Below are 25,843 nucleotides of genomic sequence, written 5' to 3'. Positions count from 1 at the left end.
CCTATCAGTAGTCAGTGCTTTCAGTAGTATGAATCTTTTATTTAGCTGGCAGTAGTGGCGCTCGCTGTATTGCAGTAGTTCGAGTAACCAAGATTGTTGGTGAGGTAAGTGATTTGTGAAAGGTATAGGTTAATGTTAGTCAGGGCCATTCTTTTGTAGGGATTTTTGAAAGTCAGATTGCATTGCGCTAAAAATATTGTGTGTCAGTTTTTGAAACGTCCCCTTAGAAAAATTGTACAAGACTGTGCTTAGTGTTGAGAAACAAGATCTTGTCGACATCTGTAGTGGAAATGCTGACCTCCTTGCCGAAAGTAATCGTCGATTTGTGCTGAACACATGTCCAGATGAAGCGTTGGTAAGTGATATTCCCAAGAGTTTTCCGGCCACGTTGGCCAGTTTAAGTTAACCACATTCCTACACAAACAAATCGTCGCCAAAAGTGGATATTTGTAAAAATGAATTTTCTGGTCGTACCAAAAGTAGAAAAATTTACCTTACGCTGCCCCTTTTTACGCAGTATTGGTCATCTCCAGGACGGACCCTTAGGTAGGCTTCAGTTTCATCTTTTTCGTCACTGTCACGCCATTCGTAATCGGCACGTGATCGCTTCTGGGACGATCAGACAGCTGGCTCGCTCACATTATTCTCGAACGTTACCGTGGCCCAGAAGTTTTTAGTTTCAGCCTGGCCCTGGCACGGTGTTAAATCAGCTTCTACTTTGCTGTCCTTTGGTTCACACAGAACATATGACATAAAAAGCTTGCATTCCTCATTTCTCTCCTCTTGTGTCAGTCGTTAGAATTGTGGCCATAAAAACACCACTTTTTTTGCAAGTATGCGGTACAAACTTTCGACGCAACAGAGATCGGGATTTATGTTTGAGATTTCTCATTGCCAGACTTTCGCTGTCCTTGTGTTCGCAATGTTTCACAAGCCTAGCGAATGAAAGCAAAATGTACTGAGCTGTCGGTGCTCTTCCGGCTTCCATTTTGTCTCTCTCTGCCTGGGAAACAGAAAAAAAACACAGAAAAAAATAATTCAGGGACTGTGTGTTGTTAAGACGACGACAGAATTACATGTTGCCGTGATGAATTACCGAAGTACTACTTAGCTACAAAAAAAAAGTACTCCAAGAGGATTTAGATTTCCCAGTTTCAGAATGAATTCGGCCTTCAGAAAATCGTTAAGGCTATGAGCGAACAATACAGTCACTTTGCCCTCGCAAGGGGACAATGCTTTTACGACGTTGGCACCCTATTGTCACAAATGCTACAGTTCTCAACATTCCAGATGTTAGACCTATATTCTCACATTTCTGTAGCATTTCCTTACTAATATTTTTTGTAGTCTCAAATTCATGAAAAGGTTTTGTGGTGAGTAGAAGCAATAGGGCAACAAGGACACAGCACAACTTGTTGTGTGGGTTGCCTACAAGAAGAGGTAAGCAGACAATCAGAGGCAAGCCTATTCTTGAAAATGGTTCAAATGGCTCTGAGCACTATGGGACTTAACTTCTGAGGTAATCAGTCCCCTAGAACACAACTACTTAAACATAACTAACCTAAGGACATCACACACATGCATGCCCGAGGCAGGATTCGAACTGCGACCGTAGCGGTCGCGCGGTTCCAGACTGTAGCGCCTAGAACCGCTCGGCCAGTCCGGCCGGCTGCAAAAACAAGCAGCTACATCAATTATTCTAGAGGTTATCTGTTGGTCATTATACAATTCTGTGAAACATCCTACGTAATTTCACTTGGTCATATTTATGCTCTTGGCTTACATTACAAAAGAAAACATCATTTCACAGAGTGACTGACCAAGCCTAGTTTTTGCTCAACGTGTTGTTTTCTGCTGTGTTGTCGCCGGCCGAGGTCTCGAGGGGGCTGATGAATAGCCTGTGTCCGCGACCGGGCTTTGGTTTACAAATGGCGTCCTGTTAGCCTCCTGTTCATTCCGCACGCCATGCGCCATGTTGCTGCTTCCAGTGTGTCTCGCAAAGTGTTTTTGTTGCTTTTTTTTGCGCATCCTGTGCTCACTAATGCCCACAATTAGTTTCTTATTTGCAGCAAATACTATGTAGTACACAACACAAAATTATTGATTTTTATGAAATATAAAATTTTAAGATGCATTCACTCGTGAGGTCATTTACCTTTACATTTATTATTGTTCTGTTTGTATAATTAAACAAGACACTCATGTATTTACTGTTATTACCTTGATAAAAAAAATTATGTACAAAGTTAATGTTACTTATAAAGGAATATGCCTCTACCTATGTCAATGAATTATTAAATATGTCAGCATCTGTATACATATAAAAATAAATGTTATTCATACAATAGTAGAATTAATCCTCACCAAATCCCAATGATAATAGTTGCAAATACTACTTGTTAAACTACTGTTAACTACTGGCCAGTAGGATGTTTATATAAGTGTGCCTACTACACTGTCGTGGGTATCACAAGATCATCCGATCTCATGGCTCTTGGTTTACATTTTGGATGTCGTCGTGAATATCTGTGAACAATAAAGCGCACGTCTTCACACACAAACATGCACAAATGAATGATTAGGTGGGCCTCTTCTTTATTTCATGCTTCTGGCGTGTTTCCTGTGGACAATCGTAGTATATAGCAAGTTTAGTGCAATTACTGATATTTTATTTTAATCGCGGTTTCACGTACTTTTTCTCATGATTTTACTCAGTAGTACCTTCTCTTATCTGTCTCACTTTTTCGGATCTGCTGCTGTTGCCTTTTGTTTGAACTGGCTCTTTCGGTTTCTGTTGTTTCCAAATCGCCTACTACTTCTTTTCTGAGAGGTGATTTTTGCCTTGGTTGCGACCTGTCTTCCTGACATAATTGCTTAATTTCGCTCTCTATGTTCTCTTAAATTGGGAGATATCCTCGGTCAATGCCTTATGTGGCGCAATTTCCGCCTTTTGCAGCGGCATTATTTCGTTTCATGCGCCTCTGCAACTTTGTTAATGCACATCTACCTACCTTTGTCGTATTCCCCCTCGCTAGTAATCGCGACTCGGTCGCGGTTTTTCAGACCTCCGCAATCTCTCGTTCTAGTTTTGTTCGGAGCGGCACTACCTCATTTTTCACTTCCCTCGTCTCATGTTTTATTGACTGAATTTCGACACAAACGTTTTGAATTTTACTTCCCACTTCTGCACTAACGTTTTGAATTTTGCTTCCTATTTCTTTTAGGTATGCAAGAATGTCCAACATACCTGTGCTATCTAAATCTTCAATTGTGACTTCCCATTCCTACACTCTTAGGTGATCTTCTATTTTCCCTTTCCATTTCTTTGTATTCAATAAAGTCATAACCGACATGTTGCCTCGAGACGATTCCACGGACAGCGATGTGCCACAATTCTTAGTTGTTCTGCGTTCACTTGGACTCCCTTCATTACATTCCCGTATCTTTACGATTGCCTCAGTGTGTCGCTGTTCCTCACTTTCGCTATCAGACTGCCCACCACGGGCCTGACTGTGTCTATCATCTTCAAAAAATTCCCTTGGATCGGTGTTCTCCTCACCTGTGTCTTGTGCTGCTAACATAGCTAACTCTTTCTCATCCCATAGGTTCTCTTGACTACTCCGAATATCTGCCATTTCTACATTGTTACAACTCGTGCTCTGTTGTGCTACTAAGCGCGCTTTCGCCCCTAGTTAACATGGACTGTTCCCTGATAACAATTCTCTCTTAAAATACACTCAATTTACAATATCCACATTTATAATGTAACGGCACGTAAGATAAATAACTACAACAAGGAAGCTAAAATAATGGCAGCGTCGTTACAATACTAACAAAATACACTGACAGATGAGATAACATAAATCAATAAACTGCAGCCAGCAGGCTGAAGTGCAACGCCTCTGAAAAGAAGTACAATAAAATACACTAATATTATTTTTTAATGTTGTCACTTGACTTTACCACTGCAGACCATACACGCAGGCTGGTGATCACTATCAATAAAACCTAAACATTACTTTCGCAAATGATCTACGGTGGTGTGGAACCTCAGTGGAAATAAACTGACGTGATGAGAGCTGTTTAGCTTTTATAGCCCTAATAAGCCGAAGCAATTTGCGATATCACCGTATGTACTGCGTATGGTGCGTCAGAGCGGCGGTTCTCGTACTCGTCTGCGACGATGGAAGAACTCCAGCCACAAATAAACACTTTCAGACACTAGGACGGCAGAAGGCGGTCCTCTGACTAATATACTCTAATACTGTCTTCTCCTCTCTGTGTTCTACATACGAGAAACCCGAACTCCCAGCCACAAGGACGGAGTTCAGATAACGTCTCAACGTAAGAATAGGCAGAGGAAGTGCTCTCAGTTACTGAACGCTGCGTACTCAACGAAGACTTCCAGCCAGGAGGTGAAGTCCAAATCGTATAGGTTCGCAACAGTACAGTGCCTGACTGTTCTAACTACACTCCTGGAAATGGAAAAAAGAACACATTGACACCGGTGTGTCAGACCCACTATACTTGCTCCGGACACTGCGAGAGGGCTGTACAAGCAATGATCACACGCACGGCACAGCGGACACACCAGGAACCGCGGTGTTGGCTGTCGAATGGCGCTAGCTGCGCAGCATTTGTGCACCGCCGCCGTCAGTGTCAGCCAGTTTGCCGTGGCATACGGAGCTCCATCGCAGTCTTTCACACTGGTAGCATGCCGCGACAGCGTGGACGTGAACCGTATGTGCAGTTGACGGACTTCGAGCGAGGGCGTAAAGTGGGCATGCGGGAGGCCGGGTGGACGTACCGCCGAATTGCTCAACACGTGGGGCGTGAGGTCTCCACAGTACATCGATGTTGTCGCCAGTGGTCGGCGGAAGGTGCACGTGCCCGTCGACCTGGGACCGGACCGCAGCGACGCACGGATTGCACGCCAAGACCGTAGGATCCTACGCAGTGCCGTAGGGGACCGCACCGCCACTTCCCAGCAAATTAGGGACACTGTTGCTCCTGGGGTATCGGCGAGGACCATTCGCAACCGTCTCCATGAAGCTGGGCTACGGTCCCGCACACCGTTAGGCCGTCTTCCGCTCACGCCCCAACATCGTGCAGCCCGCCTCCAGTGGTGTCGCGACAGGCGTGAATGGAGGGACGAATGGAGACGTGTCGTCTTCAGCGATGAGAGTCGCTTCTGCCTTGGTGCCAATGATGGTCGTATGCGTGTTTGGCGCCGTGCAGGTGAGCGCCACAATCAGGACTGCATACGACCGAGGCACACAGGGCCAACACCCCGCATCATGGTGTGGGGAGCGATCTCCTACACTGGCCGTACACCTCTGGTGATCGTCGAGGGGACACTGAATAGTGCACGGTACATCCAAACCGTCATCGAACCCATCGTTCTACCATACCTAGACCGGCAAGGGAACTTGCTGTTCCAACAGGACAATGCACGTCCGCATGTATCCCGTGCCACCCAACGTGCTCTAGAAGGTGTAAGTGAACTACCCTGGCCAGCAAGATCTCCGGATCTGTCCCCCATTGAGCATGTTTGGGACTGGATGAAGCGTCGTCTCACGCGGTCTGCACGTCCAGCACGAACGCTGGTCCAACTGAGGCGCCAGGTGGAAATGGCATGGCAAGCCGTTCCACAGGACTACATCCAGCATCTCTACGATCGTCTCCATGGGAGAATAGCAGCCTGCATTGCTGCGAAAGGTGTATATACACTGTACTAGTGCCGACATTGTGCATGCTCTGTTGCCTGTGTCTATGTACCTGTGGTTCTGTCAGTGTGATCATGTGATGTATCTGACCCCAGGAATGTGTCAATAAAGTTTCCTCTTCCTGGGACAATGAATTCACGGTGTTCTTATTTCAATTTCCAGGAGTGTATAAACTCTCCTGAGAGCAAAGACAGCAAGTCCGTCTGTACCAACAAAGCTGATACCGAGCGACCGTCACACACGGGTGCTCACAACGGAAGACCTCGTCTCTCTAGCGCTAGCTTTCCAGCAAGGCTTGGCTCCCCACCATCGTAATTCCGAAAACGAATCATATTCCCGAAACCACGGAGTATTCTCCCTCTCTACAGATTCTTCCGAACATCGACCAACCATATTTTAGTCTTTTGTCGTCCAGCGAGGAAAGTTTGCGAGGAAAAACCTATACTCGTACAATGGTACGCTTCTGAGTAAAAAATCGTTGGAATTACCCCTGCCGGTGTGGTTTTCGAGGTACCGCTTCTTCGTCCCTCTCACCTGCGTCCAAGATTTTCGTAGTTTCCAAAGTATAACCCTTCCAGTTCGGCTACAATAATGGGCGGTCGCGACTCTATTGTGCTCCACACTTGGGTGCTACGACGTCCGTCTTGCTATTTCCTGTGTTTAAGCAGGACCAACACACATGTGCGGGCCTTCCACCCAGGGCTGGAGTTCCGTCTGCCGTTTCATTTCCACTGTCGTTCCAACCTCGACTAGCACGAAATAAAGACACTCCGTCACCTTTCGTGCAATAAGCGTTTACAATTATTTACAAGGCGTACGTGACGATGTCAGTCTTCTTTATATATTCATATATACGATGTACAACCTATCACTTGTTACCTAATTGTGTTCGTAGATCACGGCAAAGTAGGTGGATGAGTTCGTGTAAGGTGAGAAATTATAGCCACCTTAAATCGTGACGGTATTCCTTGTGTGATCAGAATTAAAAAACGATCGATTTAATTACTTCTTTGCAAGAACTGCATTTTCCAAAACTGCAGCGAATGACGAGCAAAAGAGATCCAACCTCTGCAAACTAAACTTCTTATGGATAAACAGTATACCCTCTGCTATGCAACTGAATTTCCTGTCATGAGATGCTTCCTCTTCAGCACAGAGCTGTCAGTTTCCAGGTAGCGGAGCGGGAGAGGGAAAGGGAGGGTTGAAGGTTTACCAGAGAGGGAGGATTGATTATTTGATTTATTTAATTCAGTAGTGAGTCAAATTGATTGAGGGGGCTATTTGAATAATAGTGTACCTGTATCATTGAGGAGGAGGGAGAGGTTTGAAATTTCTTGAGGGGTTGGGAGGATGAGGGGGAGGTGGGGGAGGTTTTTCAGAAGGACAAATTATCCCCAGGGATTCATATTCCTCTTAGCAGAACAGTAGGTTCAATCAGAAGAGAATAATATGTTTGCCTCTGAATGCACGCTTTCCCCTGATGTATGCAAACTGCACTAATAAAATACACCAGTTCAGGTCTGTATAATGGTCTGTTACAGAGTCAAAGAATAACTTTTTATTAAGTTCACAATGAAGAGTCGGTTGCATGCATGACGTCTTCTTTCTGTGAAGCTTCCAAAACTTGTGACAGTATGTTGTCTTCAGTAGAATCTGCACATGATCCAACTGGACGTGAGACTGCTGTAGGATTGCAGACTAACTGGGAGGCGTTGACACACCCATGCTTTGCTCCCAACTCAATACGTACTTGCACTCGATCCATAAACTATGGTCTGTGAATGTGGCGAACGGCCGAATGTCGCCCGCACTCGTACTAACATAAGCATCCCGAAACCTAATCTTCATTTAGACAGTGATTTCTATTGCACGTGAGTCCATAACTCCATGTGAGTGTTTGCACTGACACACTTACGTTTTGACAGACAGGAGGGACTTAAGTTTCTTTTTAAATTTTTTGTTGTAACATGAAAGACATTGTACGAAACCTTGTGTTTCTGTTTGTGCTCCTTTCGAATATTTTTCCAAGTTGTTCCCAGCCTGGACTCGTTATGCGCCTACCTGCTTTGACTCACACCACCCTTTCAATCGACAAAACTTTTTCCTGGGCATTTTGTTTCTGTAATTATTCCATTGCCCCCTTTTTTAGCTTTCCCTAGAGAACTATTGTCCTTCACCGACGTTCTGCTGTTATTCGCTCATCCTGCAACTAAACTGAGCAGTTGAACTTACTTGACATGTTACCGTTCGATGATGTTAACAGCACTGACTGGAAAGGGGAAGGAAGCGTAAGGTGTAGTGGTAAGCGTAGCATATTGTGCACGCACACACTGCAAGTTCACAGCGAGTGCATCAGCTTGGTGAGGCAGGCGTGTGACAAATCCGTGCGTGTCGAGGAGCGCTCACGCGGCTGCGTTATCAGCCGAGATAGCGTCGGTCATCTTCGGCAACTTCCGCCAGCGTTCGCGGCGGGTATAGGCTCGCCCTCTCGCTTGCGTTCCACGCGGGTAGGCGACGCGCCTCTGGGATGCGGCAGAGGCAAGTAGCCCGGCCCGTGTGTGCTTACATCAGGCACACACTTGACGCTCAGAATGGACTTAAGAACTGCTAAGCAATCCACAGCGTTCTGTCTTTCCAGGGATATCTCCTACAATTTTTAGGAATCAGTTCCACCGTCGAAAAATTATAACGTAAATGATAGTACGGGAAATCGTACTATTAATTCATCGGTGTATCGAACAACACACCTAAGTAGATGAAAATTCAGGAATCTTGGACAACCTAATAGCCGACCAGTCAGGACGGAGTTGTCATTCTTAGTACGTCTACTGCCTTAAAAACAGAGGCATTTCGTGACGACTACCGATTCTCTGAAAGATCTCAGATGACGAGACGAGGACACGTAGCTTCCATTCAAACGCCGTTTTCTAAAGTAACATGGTTTTCAGGCTGAAAAAACTTGTTCGACGTAATAAAAAGTCAGTAACGGGGAACGACCATAGTTACCATACCAATTTGCACTGAGTGAGTTTTTCAATTCCCCTCTATTACGAAAATTATTCTTGAGAACTGGTAGACCGGAATGCTGTGCTGCCCAACTGCTCCCGATAGACCAGCCAGCAACCTAAAATACGGAGTAAGGCAACAGTGGAACTCTACCCAGATGTCTCACAGGCCTCGCTCCACAGCCGGAAAATCTATGTCGATGTCGCAAAATATCGTCAAGAAGTGGGCATAGCTTTGGAAACTGCGAGATGGGAAGGCACCGTACCACAGCGAGCGTATTATTTGATTGATACTAAAATATATGTACCGATCAACTGAAGTCAGAACAAGAAACCGCTGCAGTGACTGACAACTTAACTGATACCTGGATTCACAGTATTAATGGCTAGGTTCCCGCCTCTCCCTCGGGGCAGCCGTACACCTGCTGTGCTCTGGTTCCCGGCACTGGCCTGTTGTGGTTACATTGGAAGGAAGGAGTAGAGGAGCCGTTCGGTTTATCTTTGGATCTTTGGAGACACACTCAGTTCGGATTCGAAATGTGGTTTGACGACAAGGCAAAATGAGAAAACTGTGTTGTAACTTGATCGTACCTGCCACGATCCGGGAAACTGCAGACAAAGGCAGCAGCACTGGGGACGAGTGCGCCTGCTACGTAGCGGTACCACGAGAGGAACTGCACCAAGGTGACAAGGCCTCACACAATGCAGGCCAGCTCTGTCTTGAGGCTGGAATTACATCACACGGTGCCAAGTCCAAAAATTGAAAAAATCATTATATTTTCTGCGGTTATTTCAGCAGAAATTAAATTATAAGTGTTTTGATGGTTTCTTGCAACAGAAGCTACTTATCAGTTTTAGAAAAATTCGTGTCAAAATGTTTCAACCAACGATTAGAAAATTTATCTCTTGTATTTGTTCAGGGTAGGTTCCAGTTCCTTGTTCTATTTCATATTAGACACATAAACTTAATTAGGTCCGCTATTTGAATGTTTAGAATCCTCATCTTTGTTCCTCGATATAACACATATAATGTAGCTCGCAGTTTTTTAATTTTATTTTTTACTTCCAGCATAGCAAAATAGTAGAGCGAGGGGGATATCCGAACACATTGGCAGTTGCATACATTCAGGGGTCAAACTTATTGTTGTCTTGTGACTGACAGATCGTTAACCTACTGTTCTGCTGAGTGGATTATGACTGCAAGGGGATAAGCTGTCCTTCAGAGAAAACACCCATGTAGCGCCCTCCCATCCTTCCCCACTCCTCCGGGAACTCCCCACCCCGATACAAGCGCGCTTTTCACATCAATTTCATTGGCTGAGAAACTTGAGCCCTCTACTTCCACTCCTTCCAGCACCTGGAAATAGGCGACAAAAAGACTCGGCGAGAAATCAATTGCAGTGTATGGATTATTGCTTAAACAATTTCGGTAGACAAGGCAATTTGTGGAATAGTACTTTTTAAACAATTTATGAGATGGAAGGCAGTGTTTGAAATATAGTTTATTTATTTAGTTAAAGAATTTGTCGGGAATTGAGTGTAGTGTATGGAATACTGTTTATGTAAACAATCTGTGGTTGACAAGGTAGTATGGAATAGTTGCGGCACATTTTTATTCTGATCGCGCATGGAAACGCAGGTTGTGTTAAAAGTTCATGACATATTTCGAAACCTACAATAGATCGTGAGGGGAAAAAATGGTTCAAGTGGCTCTGAGCACTATGGGACTTAACATCTATGGTCATCAATCCCCTAGAACTTGAAACTACTTAAACCTAACTAACCTAAGGACAACACACAACACCCAGCCATCACGACGCAGAGAAAATCCCTGACACCGCCGGCAATCGAACCCGGGCGCGGGAAGCGAGAACGCTACCGCACGACCACGAGATGCGGGCTCGTGAGGGAAAAAAAAAAAAAAAAAAAAAAAAAAAAAAAAAAAAAAAAACAGAATTCGAAGCACTCTCCTAGAGACGACAAAAACGCCTGGAATCTTCGGTGAATTTTCGATGTCGTGCAAATGTAGGTCTGGAGATGCCTTAAAGCCACAGTGGTCGCTGGGGGGACAGCCTCCCACCTGTCGGAACCAGAGGAGGCTCCTCTGCTTGGGCTTGTCTCTGAACACTCGCCGTCTTGATCGAAACAGTCTGTAGAGACTCGTATGTAAACTCCCCCCCACCCGGCACAAAGACGTAGTGCCTATGGCGGGCGGTTAGATACAAAGAAAGTGCCGACCCGCCTGCTCTAGCCTGCTGCTGTGTGTTACGTGAGAAGATTCAAAGCGGCGGGTGTTTGCGCTGTACGATTAGACCAGCCGTGGAAACCGATCACTTGCCTGCCCGTGGACGTCTCTCCCCGACCTGTGAGCTTGCGGTACGGCGGCTGTGCGGTCATGCGGTGAGCTTCCCCCTCGTCCCTGGGGCCGGCCGAGCGTCAGGTTGTGTGGTCGCTCGCATTTTTCTCACCCGATAACTTTGGTTTAAACGTCGTGCTGCAAGAGGGTGTTTGTGCTCTCAGACGTCGGTGCGTAGGAGAATTCAAATACATGTAGCGCTACGATCTGTTGATGCCGGAAATTTCATTATTTAATTTGCATAAGCTAGAAGTGAGTGCTTTAAGCGATTTGTTTGACTCCTATAAATTATTAAACAATTAATTTGACAGGATACTGCAAATGGATTATTTCACTCTATTTTTGACACCGAAATTATGTCAGCTTTCCCTTTGTCTCCAGCGTTAGTCAATAGGAACAATCAATTCTGAGGAGAGATGAAAATCTCCATCTTCGTGTTTGGAAACATTGGTTCACGCAGACAAACAAGGAGAGACAGAGGCAGAATGGCATCACTTGCTGCTTTGTTTGGGGGCTACGAGATCAAAGGAGGCCGACATCTGGTCTGTGGTATTGAGTAACGCGATCTGTAATCAGGACATTTCGACTGTTTCGTGGCGGCCCCGTGAAGATACCCCAAACGGTGGCTGCTATATCGCACTTCATTCCAGTCACTATCTGTAGCTCACTTTGCCAGGCTTTAACTGTTAGTACAATATGACTGCTGTATGTTTCTCGATCTGTACAAAATAGTTTGCCGCTGAAATCCTCGTACTTTGTGTTTCTGAAGAAAGTGGCGAACAGTGATCCCACACAACACAAGCAGCAGCAGTTTGGTGGGTAAACTGAATAACAACCAATCAAAATGCTGCATTCACAGGAAGTTCCAGAGTCTCTAGAGACTCCTATGTTCGAGTGTTCAGAAATAAGTCCAAGCAGACGAGCCTCCTGTGTTTCGGACAGGAGAGACGCTGTAGCCCCCCAACGGCCATTGTGGGTTCACAGCATCTCCAGACCGGCATTTGTAGGACTCCGAAAAGTCACGGAAAATTCCAGCCGCTTTCGTCGTCTCAAGGACTGTGCTTCGAAATCTGTTTCTTTTTTCTTTTTGTTTCACGGTCTATTGTGGCTTCCCAAATATGACGTTAACTTTTAAATATGTAATTGTTCTGATTTTCCTCCCTATGCCTAGATGCGAGTGTGCTTACAAAAATGAGGAAAATAAAAGATAAGTGCCTTAACATCCCTGAGTCCAGCAGCAAATATTTAACTAAGCCCACTCAGTATTTCCATGCGCGACTACAATAAAAAAGCGACGCAATTGTTTAAATATTTCGCACTTCCGTGTCAACCTCAGATTGTTTAAAGAAACAATGTTCCGTTCACATTTTCCTGACAAATTATTTAACTAAACAAATGAAAACATGCGAGGAAAAAGCCTAGAGACAAGTGTTGCCGTCTGTTGCTGGGTAGAGGAACTATCAATATTGACATTGGTCTCACCCCTAAATAAGTTAATGTCATATTTAGGGGTGAGACTTATGTCAGTTTTGATAGTTCCCGTATCTGGCATTAGATGGCAACACTTATCTCTAATATTTTACATTTGAGGGTTTGAAATAAACTATATTCCAAATACTGCCTTGTATCGCATAATTTTTTTTAAATAAACAGTATTTGATGCATTACCTTGTCTACCAGAAACTGTTTAAACAATATTACATACATTGCAACCGATTTCCTGCCAAATGGTCAATCGACAGTCTTTTACCCCCAATTTCTGGGTCGGGGTAGGGATAGGGCTGGGGGGGGGGGGGGCGCTTCCCAGAGAGTGAGGGGCTAATTAATAGATCGAATTAATTAATAACTCAATCAAATTGATACCAAAAGTGTACTTGTATTGGCTAGGGGATTTCCCAGAAAGGTGGTGCAGAGGGGGGATTTCTCTCAAGGGCAGATTATCGGCACGGGGTCATAATCCACTTAACAGAACAATAGGTTAGGGACTCGTCAATCAAAACAGTGGGTTTCCCCCCGAACGTACAGTCGTCTCCGACGCAGGCAACTCGATACTACTTACAGAATCGTGTACATTCCTTAGTAGTACCAATTTTAGACAATCATTGTTCCCAATATTTTTATTTTTGTTGCTCCTGTTTGAAGACGCACAAATTTTGATGTCACTTGGAGAATTTTGAAACCATTTAGAAATGTTTCCGAAAAGAACGCTCACAACAAAAGACCCATTTGACTTGGCCGACTCTAGTAGTCGAGTAAAGAGCGAGCAGGGCGCCGATAAGTGGGTGGGCGTTCCAGTGTCTCGGCCCTCGGTAGGCGTCGCACCAGCGGCGGAACACCCGGCCTCTGAGCCCCAGAAGGCTCGAGTCGCCCGCGAACCTCAGGTCCGGCGCGGAGAGCGCCGGCCCGAGTGAGGGACAGGTGACAGACACAGAGACAGCCAGCTAGCCTCGGCTCTGCCGACACGCTGGCTGCGCGAGTGTTGCGCAACGCAGCGGGCAGAGCAGCGCAGAGGTCGTCGCGGCGATAGCGCTATCACGAGGCCGGCACGGGCCGGCCAGCCAGTCTGGCGTCAGCCGCCGCGGCGCACCGACACCGCGACACCTGCCGGCTGTAAGCACGCGGCAGCGCGGCCCGCCTCGCAAGCCGCCTCGCGTACCGCCCGCCGCCGCCGCCGCCGCCCCCGTGACGTCATCGTGTATTGTGAACCGGGGCCTTCCCCGCGCAATCAGATGCGGCGCCTGTTTGTGTCGAAGCGGTCTGTTAGCCCGGACGGCGCTCACGGGCCATCACTAAGTCCTGGTAAGAGCGAAGCCACCAGTTTGCAGCTACCCACACTCCAGTGGCGCTCTCCATCCGGCACGGTAGCTTCCGCGTGCGCACCGACAGCTGTACACATTACTGGCAGGCGCAGTGACGTCCGGGTTTCGATAAGATAATGTTGCCAATTTTATCCGTAATAGATGGCGTTCAACTCCGTCACTGTTCCTGTATAGGCTGTTTCCAATAAGTTTCGCTTTCAGTCACAATTGAAGGTGATTTATTTTAGGGACGGCCCGTTTCGGGCTTGTGCCCATCTTGACGCAATAATACGTCCATTTACCACTGTTTACGTGAAAGGCGAAGTACGTTATGCTAACTGAGTAACACAAATAAAAGGACTGCGTGTGGCCAAGTGACACGTGTTGGAAATACGAGTGTTCTCACATACAGCTGCAATACCCAAATCGTACTGGACATTTGTCGCACTCTTTACAAGCGAATTGTCCATTGTCACACATTAACTTGACAGTTGCGACCACGGTACTTACTTAAACCGCCCTATTACGTCTTTAGCACAGTAATGGCACTGTAGATGATAAGAGCTGTAGATGAGACAGCTAGCATCACCCGACGTGTTAACATTGGAGTGCAGAGGAGGAACTTAGACCGTAGCAGCACACAGTTGATATACACAAACGCACCAGGTGTTACAATTTACGAAAATGAAAACTGTCACGTGAATGTGCAATATTTTTCTGCTCCGTATTCCAACGTATACACGCTGGATGATGCGAGTTCTTGTCTCATCTGCAATTGTTAACATTCAAAGTGGTATTACTGGCAAGTTAAATAATTACCGCGATATGAACTATCAAGTTAATGTGTGACAATCGACAATGTGCGGTACGATTTAGATACTCCAGCTATACGTAAGGACACTAAATTTTCAACACGTGTCACTCAGCCACTTGTGTTATTGAGTCAGCATCACGTAATTTGACTTTTATGTAAACAGTGCAGTCCAACATTAAATGCACAAAAATATAAATGAATGTATAATCACGATAAGATGGCCACAAGCCCGAAACAGGCCGTGTTTTAAGTAAATCACCTCCAATTTTGACTGACAGCTAAGCTTATTCAAAACGCTAGATATTTTTGTATCGAGCTGCGTAATATAAATATTGATTTACACTCTAGTCCAACTCGTATCGTGTACTGCGTGCATCTTCACGGACTTTAAAAGGTTATTTGCAATACCCATCCGTATTTTATCATATACCGTGAAAAATAACATCCGGACAGTGGTCAACCACAAACGCAGCAACAAAAGTAGCAAATTCAAAATAGTCAAGTTTCATTTGCGAGTTTTTGTGACCGTGCCATTGTTGTGATTATGCCGAGTGTGTATAACATGTTAATCAGTATTAGTGTTCTTAATCTCGCTGAAGGTGCATACAATGTCAGATGGTAATTCCGACAGTCTGTGAATAACTACTCGTATTAACAACATTCAGTTGATATTAATTACTGTACGAAAAAATGATTTTCATTCGACATATTGAAGATGCTGAGCACTACTCTGTTAAAGGAGTGACGCATTAGAGATTGCTGAATTTCGGCAGTTACCTGTGTTCTGAGGTAACGGTCGCACTACTTCAGCCATTCGCCGAGCTATGACAAAGAGCAGGGAAAAAATCGTGAGGTTGTGTACGTTATATCACATGTGACAGCTGCAGTAATAGTCAGCTTCTGCGTGTGCATTTGTTTCATATTTTGAAGTGTTGGGTTAGGTTTGAGCGGAAGCTGCCCACGAAGTGTGGAACAGTTTTAGTGTAAAGTTATTCCTCGTTCTAATTTGTACTCTGGTACTGTTGTTGGTACTGTCGACACACGCAAAGAGGTTTCCACCCGTCACTCGCTGTTGGAATGTTTACCTGTAACGACAGCGATCTCTTCGAGTCGCGAAGTACTGAGACGACGAGAGATAAGAGCGGAAGGGAGCCGCCGGTGTGCATAGCGGCGGCAGCTGGCCGGCCGGCTGAAGTCACGTCCGCGGATAGCGCGGCTGCGACTCCCGACTCCTGCACTCGTCGCCTCCACTGTCACTTTCTGCGTCAGTCTGCGCTGTCCCAGGGGTTTTGTTTGGCTACAACATAAAATAGCTGCGTTCGTAATAGCCGAACACTCATACAGCTGTTTTTCGCTATGTGCGAGCAGTGTCGTTGCTGTTGTTACGGTTGTTATGCTCTCCAACACAAAAAGTGGTTCGATGCGACTCTACACGAGACCCTATACCGTTCGAGCCCCTTCACCTGTGAATAACTACCGCAGCACATACCCATTTGAGACTTTGCTGCATTCATCCCTTCGTCACCCTGTACACACGTTTTACCGCCCACACTTCTCTCCGTTCCCAATCGACAATTCTTTGATGCTTCAGTATGTGCCGTATCGAGCTATTCTTTTTTTTTTTGTTGGCCAACTGTGCCATAAATTTCCTTTTCCCCCAATTCCAGCAAGTACCTTCCCACTATTTACTCCATTTACCCTTCTAATCTTCACTATCCTTCTGTAGCACCACATTTCAAACGCTTCTACTCTCTTCTTGTTGAAATTGCGTATCGCTCATTTTTCATTTCGTACACTGCTAACGCCGTACGAAAACCCTCACAAAAGACTTTCCTACACATACATTTGTATTTGATGTTCACAAAACTCTCTCTCTCTCTCTCTCTCTTTTTAGAAATGGTTTACTCGATACAGCCAGTCTCCGTTTTATATTCTCTTTGCTCTGGACATCATCAGGTATTCTGCTGCCCAAATGCTATTACTGTCTGATTTTCTAATCTACTTCTGTACCATCGCCTTATTTAACTCGGCTACGTTCTATTATCCTTGTCTTATTTTTGTTGATGGTCATCGAACAACTTCTCCTCGGGATAGTATCCATTCCGTTTAACCGTTCCTCCAAGTCGTTTACTGTCTTTAATAGAACGACAATGTCATCGACAAACCTCAAATCGTTTTCCTTTTTTCTCCCTGAAATTTATATCCCTCTCCAAGTTTTTCCTCAGTTTCCTTCGTTGCGTGCTCAGTGTCCAGACCAAATAATATCGGGGAAGTCTACATTACATGTCTTTGTCATGCTTCTCAAGTGTTCCATGCCTTTCATGTCCTTCGACTTTCATAACTGCGATTCGGTTGGTACACAAGTTTTAAATGAAGTTTCACTGGCCGTATTTTATGCCTGGTAACTTTAGAATTTCAAATAGTATATTCCAGTTAACGTTGTGAAGAGCTCACCGTAAATCTATAAATTGTAGGTTTGCCTTTTTTCAGTCTACCTTTTAAAATAAGTTTTAGGGGCAGTATTTAATCTCATGTTCCTCCATTTCTCTTGGACCGAGACTGATCTTCCCCGAGTTCGCCTTCGACGAGCGTTTCCATCCTTCTATAAATAATTCGTGTCATTATTGCGCAGGCATTTATTAAAATCGCAGTGTGGCAATATTCACATCTGTCAACGGCTGCCTTGGAACTGTCACGTTCTTCTTCCACACCAGATACAATGGTTTTGTCATGACTAACCAAGCCAAGGATCTCCTCCCTTTGTATACTTTTAACCTTCGTGTTCATTTCCATTGTATCTCTTCTGTACAGGGTGAGCCTCGTTAGCTATCGTCGTCAGCTGACTGCTGTCCCCTGTCACATTGGTTCGTTAGATGATGCAAGAATCTGTCGTTCGTAAACTTGGACCACTAATTCATTGAATTGTCCTGTTCCTTTACCTTCCACTTAGATGTCTCTCATTCCTCTAGTATGGCTGATTTCATCCTCTTAGGTGCTACGTGTAGAAATTCTAAAATATTTTCAGCACTACGTGCTACGTGTTTTATCCGTCTTAAATGACGGCCAAAAGCAGTCTCATTGTTCCTTAAATCTAGTACCAAAGTTACTACCAGTTTGTGGCCTATGTAACAGCGATCAAGTCATCCGCATTTCAATCTATACACGGCAAATGCTCGGTGTGTTACAGCTTAAATCTCATTTGTTTGCTGTGCGAAACCCCGTTTTTCACTACTTAGGGAAAGCGTGCGCCATCTTTTCGGTAATAGGTCGTGATTCTCGAACCAATTCAAATTTTTATCGTTATGTGGGATATTGTTGCCTCTGCATTTTTTGAGAATCTGAGTAAATCTCTTTTGAATCCACTGGTTACTGCCATTTCTTTGAGACTACAATTTCTGTTCGATACGAGGGAAGCTTTACACGGCCGAGCCAATACTTCTATGCTGCGGCGGACGTCCTCTGCTATCGGTTTCGATAAGTTAAATGTCGGTTTCAGATTTGATTGGTGTGAATTTGGTGAAAAAGTTTATCAACGAATCACGGTTCGTCGATAAGCATTTGCCTCTCTGGGTTATTAGCAGACTTGTATGGATCAACGATTTAGAGACGGCGGTTTTTCGAAACTACACACTTATGGTACAGAAGGTAGTTATGTATACAAGCCACGTAGGCGAGACAGTTATGACGGAGGGAGGGCGTGCCGCCCTTTCTCGAGACATTCAATTATCACCGCCGTAGTATTAAATACACTCAGAAAAATGTCCAGGTCTGGACATCAGGCGTAAACCGTAGGTGGCGGAAAACTGCACACTGAAATGTGGTGAAACTGTAGTGGCCGGCAGCAGGGCGCGGCGACATCCAAGTTTAGGGGAGCGCGGCGAGTGGCGAGGGCTGGGCAGTAGCAGCGGCAGCCGGCAGCCGGCTGAAGGGCGCCACTGCGGTCACCAGGTGGCGCCACAGGCGTGCTGGGGGTATCGAGCAATCGCCATCTTTGTGGCCACAACCTGCCACACACTACTATTTTGATTGGTGACACACACACAAATACATACATTGCGCAAAACATGAACGGATTTCGTCCACATGCACACTATACAATTGTCCCTGTTTAGGTCGGCTGCGGACGCCTCTTTCTGCCGGCGTAAGCATACTGAGGTGGAACAAAACTGAGGGAGAGGGCCACTCGCGCTCGGCCATTTGCAGTTCTCGGTTCGTGACTTTTAATGGCGCAATTTGCACACGTGCCTCAGTAGCAGGCGTGCTGCTCACTGCTGCGGTTAGTGTTATTTCGCATTCGGTGTACGGCAGCCGCGAAGATTTCGGTCGTGAATTCATAGAAATACGACGGTTTGCACCTCAACAGGTGGGCGCGAGCAAGGTAGCCGCGTCTTCGCAATAGTGCTCTGCACTGCCGGCTCCTGGGCTTCACTCTGTTCGATTCTCGTGACTATTAATCACTTGACGTACCATCCGAAGTGCTCTCTCTCTTCCCGGCCACTGTGGCCGAGTGGTTCTAGGCGCTTCAGTCTGGAACCGCGCGACCGCTACGGTCGCAGGTTCGAATCCTGCCACGGGCATGTTAGTTAGGTTTAAGTGGTTCTAAGTTGTAGGGGACTGATGACCTCAGGAGCTAAGTCCCATAGCGCTCAGAGCCATTTGAACCACTTTTTTGCTCTCTCTCTCTTTGATCGGAGGCTTGACTAGTTCCTGGAACGTTCCTTTATGTTGTAGTTATTTGTTTCCTTTGTCTAGTTCGGCGAAGACACTTTTCAGCCTAGTGTGTTTGGAGTAGTTGTAATTAACTATCTCGTTCCTCGTGTTTTAGAATATATGCAAATTTTCATCAGATCTTTTGAAGTTCTGGTCTGTTAAATTCTCCTGTTGCCTCTTACAACTGTTCATATCGCTATCAGAAACCACTGTGAGACGAGACGGATTCCGATGCTAGCCGCGGTCGAGGCAGGAGTAAATTGGCAGGTGAAGCTAAATGTCCATTTTATTACGTGACAATGCGCATGTGTGTAGTTCGCCGGCGTAAGGAGTCTCAACCTCAAGTCATTTGACGAAGTATTGTACATAAAATGGAACCTCACATAGTTTACCCTGTGTGAGTGACGTTGCTGATATAGTTGGCTTGTACTGAGGTGTGTTCACACGTCCGACGGCGCGAAGGTCACGCGTTAGTGAAAAAAACAAGCCGCCAGCGTCCGCTTACGGAATATCAGACCAGCTGTGTGGATGGATTGAAGACTTCCCGGCTAGCGGAGCACAACACGTCACTGTAAACGTGAAAGTAACGTGTATGGCCATTGGTTTTCACTGTGTATAAATGAGCTAGTAAATAACGTCGGCCACAAGGCAGTGTTCGCGCAGTATCAGTTTTAAGAGTATGTGTAAACGACGTGGCAGATAACGTCGCAAGTTCCGAGAGACGTTTCGCGGATGGTGCTGTTGTACACAGAAAATTGGAAAATTGTAGCGAAATGCAGGAAGATCCTCAGAGAATCGAAGGTTGGTGGAGGCAGTGCCAGCTGCCTCACAACGTTAACAAGTGTAACGTATTGCAAATACATGGATTGAAATACCCTCTACTCTCTCATTAGACGATTTAGAACGGTCAGTGGATGCAGTTACTTACATAAAATGCCTGAGTATGGGCGTGGAGCGATCTGAAATGGAACGACTACATAAAATAAATCCTCATCTAAAGAATCCACAGGAAATGTAGTCCATCAACAACCACCAACAACGACCAACATTCGAATACTGCTCGTCAGTCGGAGATTCGTTGAGGAAATGGCGCAGCACGTTTGGTTGCAGGTTTTTGGGGCGAGCACTAGCGCGCCACGGACGCTGCAGGAGAGGCGTTCTGCATCACCGTGCGATCCACCGTCAAAATTCCGAGACAATTCTTACAAGAGTCAACTGACGTATTGCTTTCTCTTACGTAGATGTCGAGAAAAGACCGTGGAGACAAAATTAGACAGATTCGAGCCGAGCCCACTCACAGGCTTACCGGTTGTCAGTCTTCCCGTCACCGTACGTGCCTGGAACTAGAAGAAGGGGCAAAGGGAAAAGTGGTGCGCCAGGCACCGTGCCTTGCAGAGTACAGATGTACACTGAGGAGCCAAAACATTATGACCACCTGCTTAATAGCTTGTTTGCCCGTCTTCAGAACAAAATATATGTCTGGTTCTGCATATCAGGGATGCACGAGTCTGTTTGTGGTCGTATGAGGCACTACATGTCTACGCACAGGTCACGTAATTCGCGTAAATAAAGGGCCGCCGATTTGCGTGCGCGGTGATGGCGCCCGATCGCGACCGAGATGGGTTCCGTAGGATTTACATCGGGCGAGTTCGGTCGCCGAGACGTCAACGTGAGTTCACTGCCATGCTCCTGAAACCACTGTTGCACGGTTCTTGCTCCGAGACGCGGGCATTTGTACTGCTGAAGATGACATCGCCGTCGGGAAAGGCGACTAGCACGAACAGATGCGGGTGGTTTGCAGCTGTCAGCGTGTCGTCGGCCACCGTCGCAGGTCCCGTGCAAGCGCACGAGAATTGTCTCCCGTGTCATGATACGGCGCTTGTGGAGGTGGCCGTCCAACTAGTGCACCAGAAGAGTGATTCACCCGAAGTGCCGACACGTTTCCATTGATCGGCGGTCCAGTCGCGGTGGTCCCGTGCCCGCTGACTCGTAATTGACATTGTCGTCGGACCTACGTGTGAACATGTAGGGGTGGTGTGCTGCGGAGCTCCGCGTTCAGCAGTGTACGATCGACGGCGTGCTGCGAAACACATGTGCTCTTCCGGCAGAGCTGCCGCAGATCACCGTTTATCCTACTTTACAGAGCAGACAAGTCTCAGAGACTCACGTCCTCTGAAGAGTCGTGCACGTCCAATCATTTAGCGCCTAATGCCCTTCTACCCCTTTCCGCAGAGGCTCACGACAGTAGCAAGCGATCATTCGGCCAGCCTTGCCGTTTTCGAGTTGTTAGTTCGCAGGCGCTGCGTACTGATAATCTGCTGAATGTCGACGTCCCTTATCTCTGTGGATTTCCCCACTTGCAGCCCTTGGGTGGTCCGCTTACATGTTTTTGTTTGCGCAACGGCTCGAGGCGGCCCCCGACGTTCGCAGTGTTCCTGGTGGTCGGTACACGTGTGTCGGTGTTGCGGTGGTTGGGTGCGCCGACAGCCGCGGCGGTGACGTCAGCGTGACGCCACCGTGCGGCTCGCGTCACCCGCCACCGCTGACGTCACCCACTGCCGTTGCTCGCAGACTTCGCAGTGGACGAGCACTCAGGGTGGAGGTTTTCCCAGTTTCACCCACATCATTTACTACGAAAAACGGGAAGGTTGTTCTGGAATGTTCTTTCCCGGTACCTCGTCCAACCTAGCGTCGCTCCTCCCCGGCGTTCCCGTCTCGACGTTGAACTTCGCTAGAAACCTCCGATTTTCCCTCTTAACTCTTTTTTTATTTACACCGAAAGCGACGAACTTGATTGTTCAGCTGTCCAGTATCGTTGTCAGGTTGTGTTGTACACTTTCAGTTTCCAGACATCTGAAGCCGGACGAATGCGACAGAAACCGATATTTGTGACGGGAGTGCTGTGTAGCGCTAGCCGACGGCCGCTAAAACTGTTCCCCGATTGCTGCTGGGTTGGGCGCTGCTCCAGTTGGGGACGGTCTCTCCCTGCTAAGCTTTTTCTAGTTCGTCGGAGAGCCGGGCTGCCCGATTCTGTTCGTCGGAAATATTACCCCGTCTTCTGACTTCTTTCGCTCGGTCGTGTCTGGGCAGTTGTCACAGCACTAACTCAGAGGAGGGGGGATTAAAGCCCACATTGGCCTAGGTGCTTTTCTGACATTTGTTCAACTTTCTGTGCGTCACACTCGATAATACGTAATCGTGCAACTTCATTGTACTCTGCATCCTCCTACGACTGAGAGTCAATTGATACGGAACATGGAGGAAGGCAAGGGACCACTCCTTTCGGCAGGACATGGCCACCAACGGGGTACGACGTTCTACATTCTTTGACACCCACACCTGCTACGTGACCCTTTCATGGTTCCCCGTCTACCCCGTATTTCTATTTGCTTCACATTATTTTTACGTCTTATCCTGTTCGTCCTGCTTCACACTTGGCATCGCCTGTTCTCTGTGAAGTTTATATCTACTGACGTCGACAACAAGCTTGAAACACTACGCCGTAAGTCGCCCTTGCAAAAAAGAACCCAGTTAAGTGAAGCCGCCTCTAGCATAAGTCGGGTCACACTGTTGGCAGTATCCCCAAAGTTGCCCCATTTAACTCGATGGTTTCGAAGGCTAGTGCAGCAGTGACCTAGCCGTTCTAGCGACTGCGAGCCTCAAAAGCCTTAATGGAAGAGACGCATTTCGACGCTACTGAGTTCCTCTCGCAACTGACTTCCCGCCCCGTCTTTGGCAAAGTCGCTTTTGGCGATAGTCACTTATTAAGAACAAACGAAAAGACAAAATAAGGACAGCGCGTGCGAGGTATCGACTTGCTGATGTCCACATGTGAAATAATGCAATAGCTTGCCGCCAATCTTTGACTCGGCAGTTCAAAACTTCAGTTGGCTCTAAACATTATGGGACTTAACATGTCCCCTAGACTTAGAACTACTTAAACCTAACTAACCTGAAGACATCTCACACATCCACGTCCGAGACTGGGACCGTAGCAGCAGCTCGGTTACGGAATGAAGTGCCTAGAAGCGCTCGGCCACAGCGGCCGGCCACTCGGCAGTTTACTGGTATCACAAGCGACTGACCATTAATATGAAAGACGGTTAACTCGAAGTGTGTTGTACTCTCGCCGTCTCCTGCTTGTGACGATTCGTGTTCCGTCCGTCGCGCCGAGTGCCTTGGTGAAGGTGCGGCGCCGTGCCGTCGTGCGCCGCCGAGTCCCAGGCCGGCCGTCGTTTCTGTTCAGGCTCCATTTTTACTGAATATTATCGCTGGCATCAAGGCTCACTTTGCCACACCGCACTTATTTTGAAACTTGTCCGAGGACTGTATTACACGGTATATAATAGTCAGAAATGGTTAAATCACGAATATTTTTTTCTGGTTAGTTAGATGGTTGGTTGCGTGTTCCATTGCTCAATCGCACTGTACGGTAGCCGTTATGATGTGGAACGCGTCAGTTGCACAAGAAATGCACATATGAAACAAGATTTTTTAATACATATATATTACAATACAGAGTTAAAGATTACTATTTCTATTGTAAAAGAAGGCTGTATACATGGAAGAACCCTGGAGATACTAAAAGGTATCAGATAGATTATATAATGGTAAGACAGAGATTTAGGAACCAGGTTTTAAATTGTAAGACATTTCCAGGGGCAGATGTGTACTCTGACCACAAGCTATTGGTTATGACCTATAGATTAAAACTGAAGAAACTGCAAAAAGGTGGGAATTTAAGGAGATGGGACCTGGATAAACTGACTAAACCAGAGGTTGTACACAGTTTCAGGGAGAGGATAAGGGAACAATTCACAAGAATGGGGGAAAGAAATACAGTAGAAGAAGAATGGGTAGCTTTGAGGGATGAAGTAGTGAAGGCAGCAGAGGATCAAGTAGGTAAAAAGACGAGGGCTAGTAGAAATCCTTGGGTGACAGAAAAAATATTGAATTTAATTGATGTAAGGAGAAAATATAAAAATGCAGTAAATGAAGCAGGCAAAAAGGAATACAGACGTCTCAAAAATGAGATCGACAGGAAGTGCAAAATGGCTAAGCAGGGATGGCTAGAGGACAAATGTAAGGATGTAGGGCCATTTCTCACTAGGGGTAAGATAGATACTGCCTACAGGAAAATTAAAGAGAACTTTGGAGATAAGAGAACCACTTGTATGAACATCAAGAGCTCAGATGGAAACACAGTTCTAAGCAAAGAAGGGAAAGCAGGAAGGTGGAAGGAGTATATAGAGGGTCTATACAAGGGCGATATACTTGAGGACAGTATTATGGAATTGGAAGAGGATGTAGATGAAGATGAAATGGCAGATACGATACTGCGTGTAGAGTTTGACAGAGCACTGAAAGACCTGAGTCGAAACAAGGCCCCCGGAGTAGACAACATTCCATTGGAACTACTGACGGCCTCGGGAGAGCCAGTCCTTACAAAACTCTACCATCTGGTGAGCAAGATGTATGAGACAGGCGAAATACCCTCAGACTTCAAGAAGAATATAATAATTCCAATCCCTAAGAAAGCAGGTGTTGACAGATGTGAAAATTACCGAACTATCAGTTTAATAAGTCACAGCTGCAAAATACTAACACGAATTCTTTACAGAATAATGGAAAAACTAGTAGAAGCTGACCTCGGGGAAGATCAGTTTGGATTCCGTAGAAATGTTGGAACACGTGAAGCAATACAGTCCCTACGACTTATCTTAGAAGAAAGATTAAGGAAAGGCAAACCTACGTTTCTAGCATTTGTAGACTTAGAGAAAGCTTTTGACAATGTTGACTGGAATACTCTCCTTCAAATTCTGAAGGTGGCAGGGGTAAAATACAGGGGGCGAAAGGCTATTTACAATTTGTACAGAAACCAGATGGCAGTTATAAGACTCGAGGGACATGAAAGGGAAGCAATTGTTGGGAAGGGAGTAAGACAGGGTTGTAGCCTCTCCCCGATGTTATTCAATCTGTATATTGAGCAAGCAGTAAAGGAAACAAAAGTAAAATTTGGAGTAGGTATTAAAATCCATGGAGAAGAAATAAAAATTTTGAGGTTCGCCAATGACATCGTAATTCTGTCAGAGACAGCAAAGGACTTGGAAGAGCAGTTGAACGGAATGGACAGTGTCTTGAAAGGAGGATATAAGATGAACATCAACAAAAGCAATACGAGGATAATGGAATGCAGTCAAATTAAATCGGGTGATGTTGAGGGTATTAGATTAGGAAATGAGACACTTAAAGTAGTAAAGGAGTTTTGCTATTTGGGGAGCAAAATAACTGATGATGGTCGAAGTAGAGAGGATATAAAATGTAGACTGGCAATGGCAAGGAAAGCGTTTCTGAAGAAGAGAAATTTGTTAACATCGAGTATAGATTTAAGTGTCAGGAAGTCATTTCTGAAAGTATTTGTATGGTGTGTAGCC

General features: G+C 46.0%; 1 protein-coding gene across 7 annotated transcripts in view; it reads left to right on the top strand.

Moving 5' to 3' along the window:
* Positions 1-25,843, top strand: part of LOC126336277 (caskin-2) — a 942,083-nt gene that overhangs the window by 596,536 nt on the left and 319,704 nt on the right. Inside the window, exon 1 of one of the 7 annotated variants that reach the window (XM_049999785.1) lies at positions 13,644-13,697. The exons of 4 other annotated variants lie outside the window; for them this stretch is intronic. Coding sequence is in view for 1 of the 3 variants with exons in the window: in XM_049999786.1 (XP_049855743.1) it covers positions 13,817-13,886 (70 nt within the window). In the remaining 2 variants the exon portion in view is untranslated. Of the gene's footprint in view, positions 1-13,643; positions 13,887-25,843 lie in introns of those variants that run through there. 2 more of the 7 variants (XM_049999786.1, XM_049999791.1) reach the window with 2 other exon arrangements.

Source organism: Schistocerca gregaria, chromosome 2 (genome assembly GCF_023897955.1).
Source record: "Schistocerca gregaria isolate iqSchGreg1 chromosome 2, iqSchGreg1.2, whole genome shotgun sequence".
Taxonomy (NCBI): domain Eukaryota; kingdom Metazoa; phylum Arthropoda; class Insecta; order Orthoptera; family Acrididae; genus Schistocerca; species Schistocerca gregaria.
The sequence above is the reverse complement of the archived record's forward strand: the minus strand, read 5'-3'. Positions and strand labels throughout refer to the sequence as shown.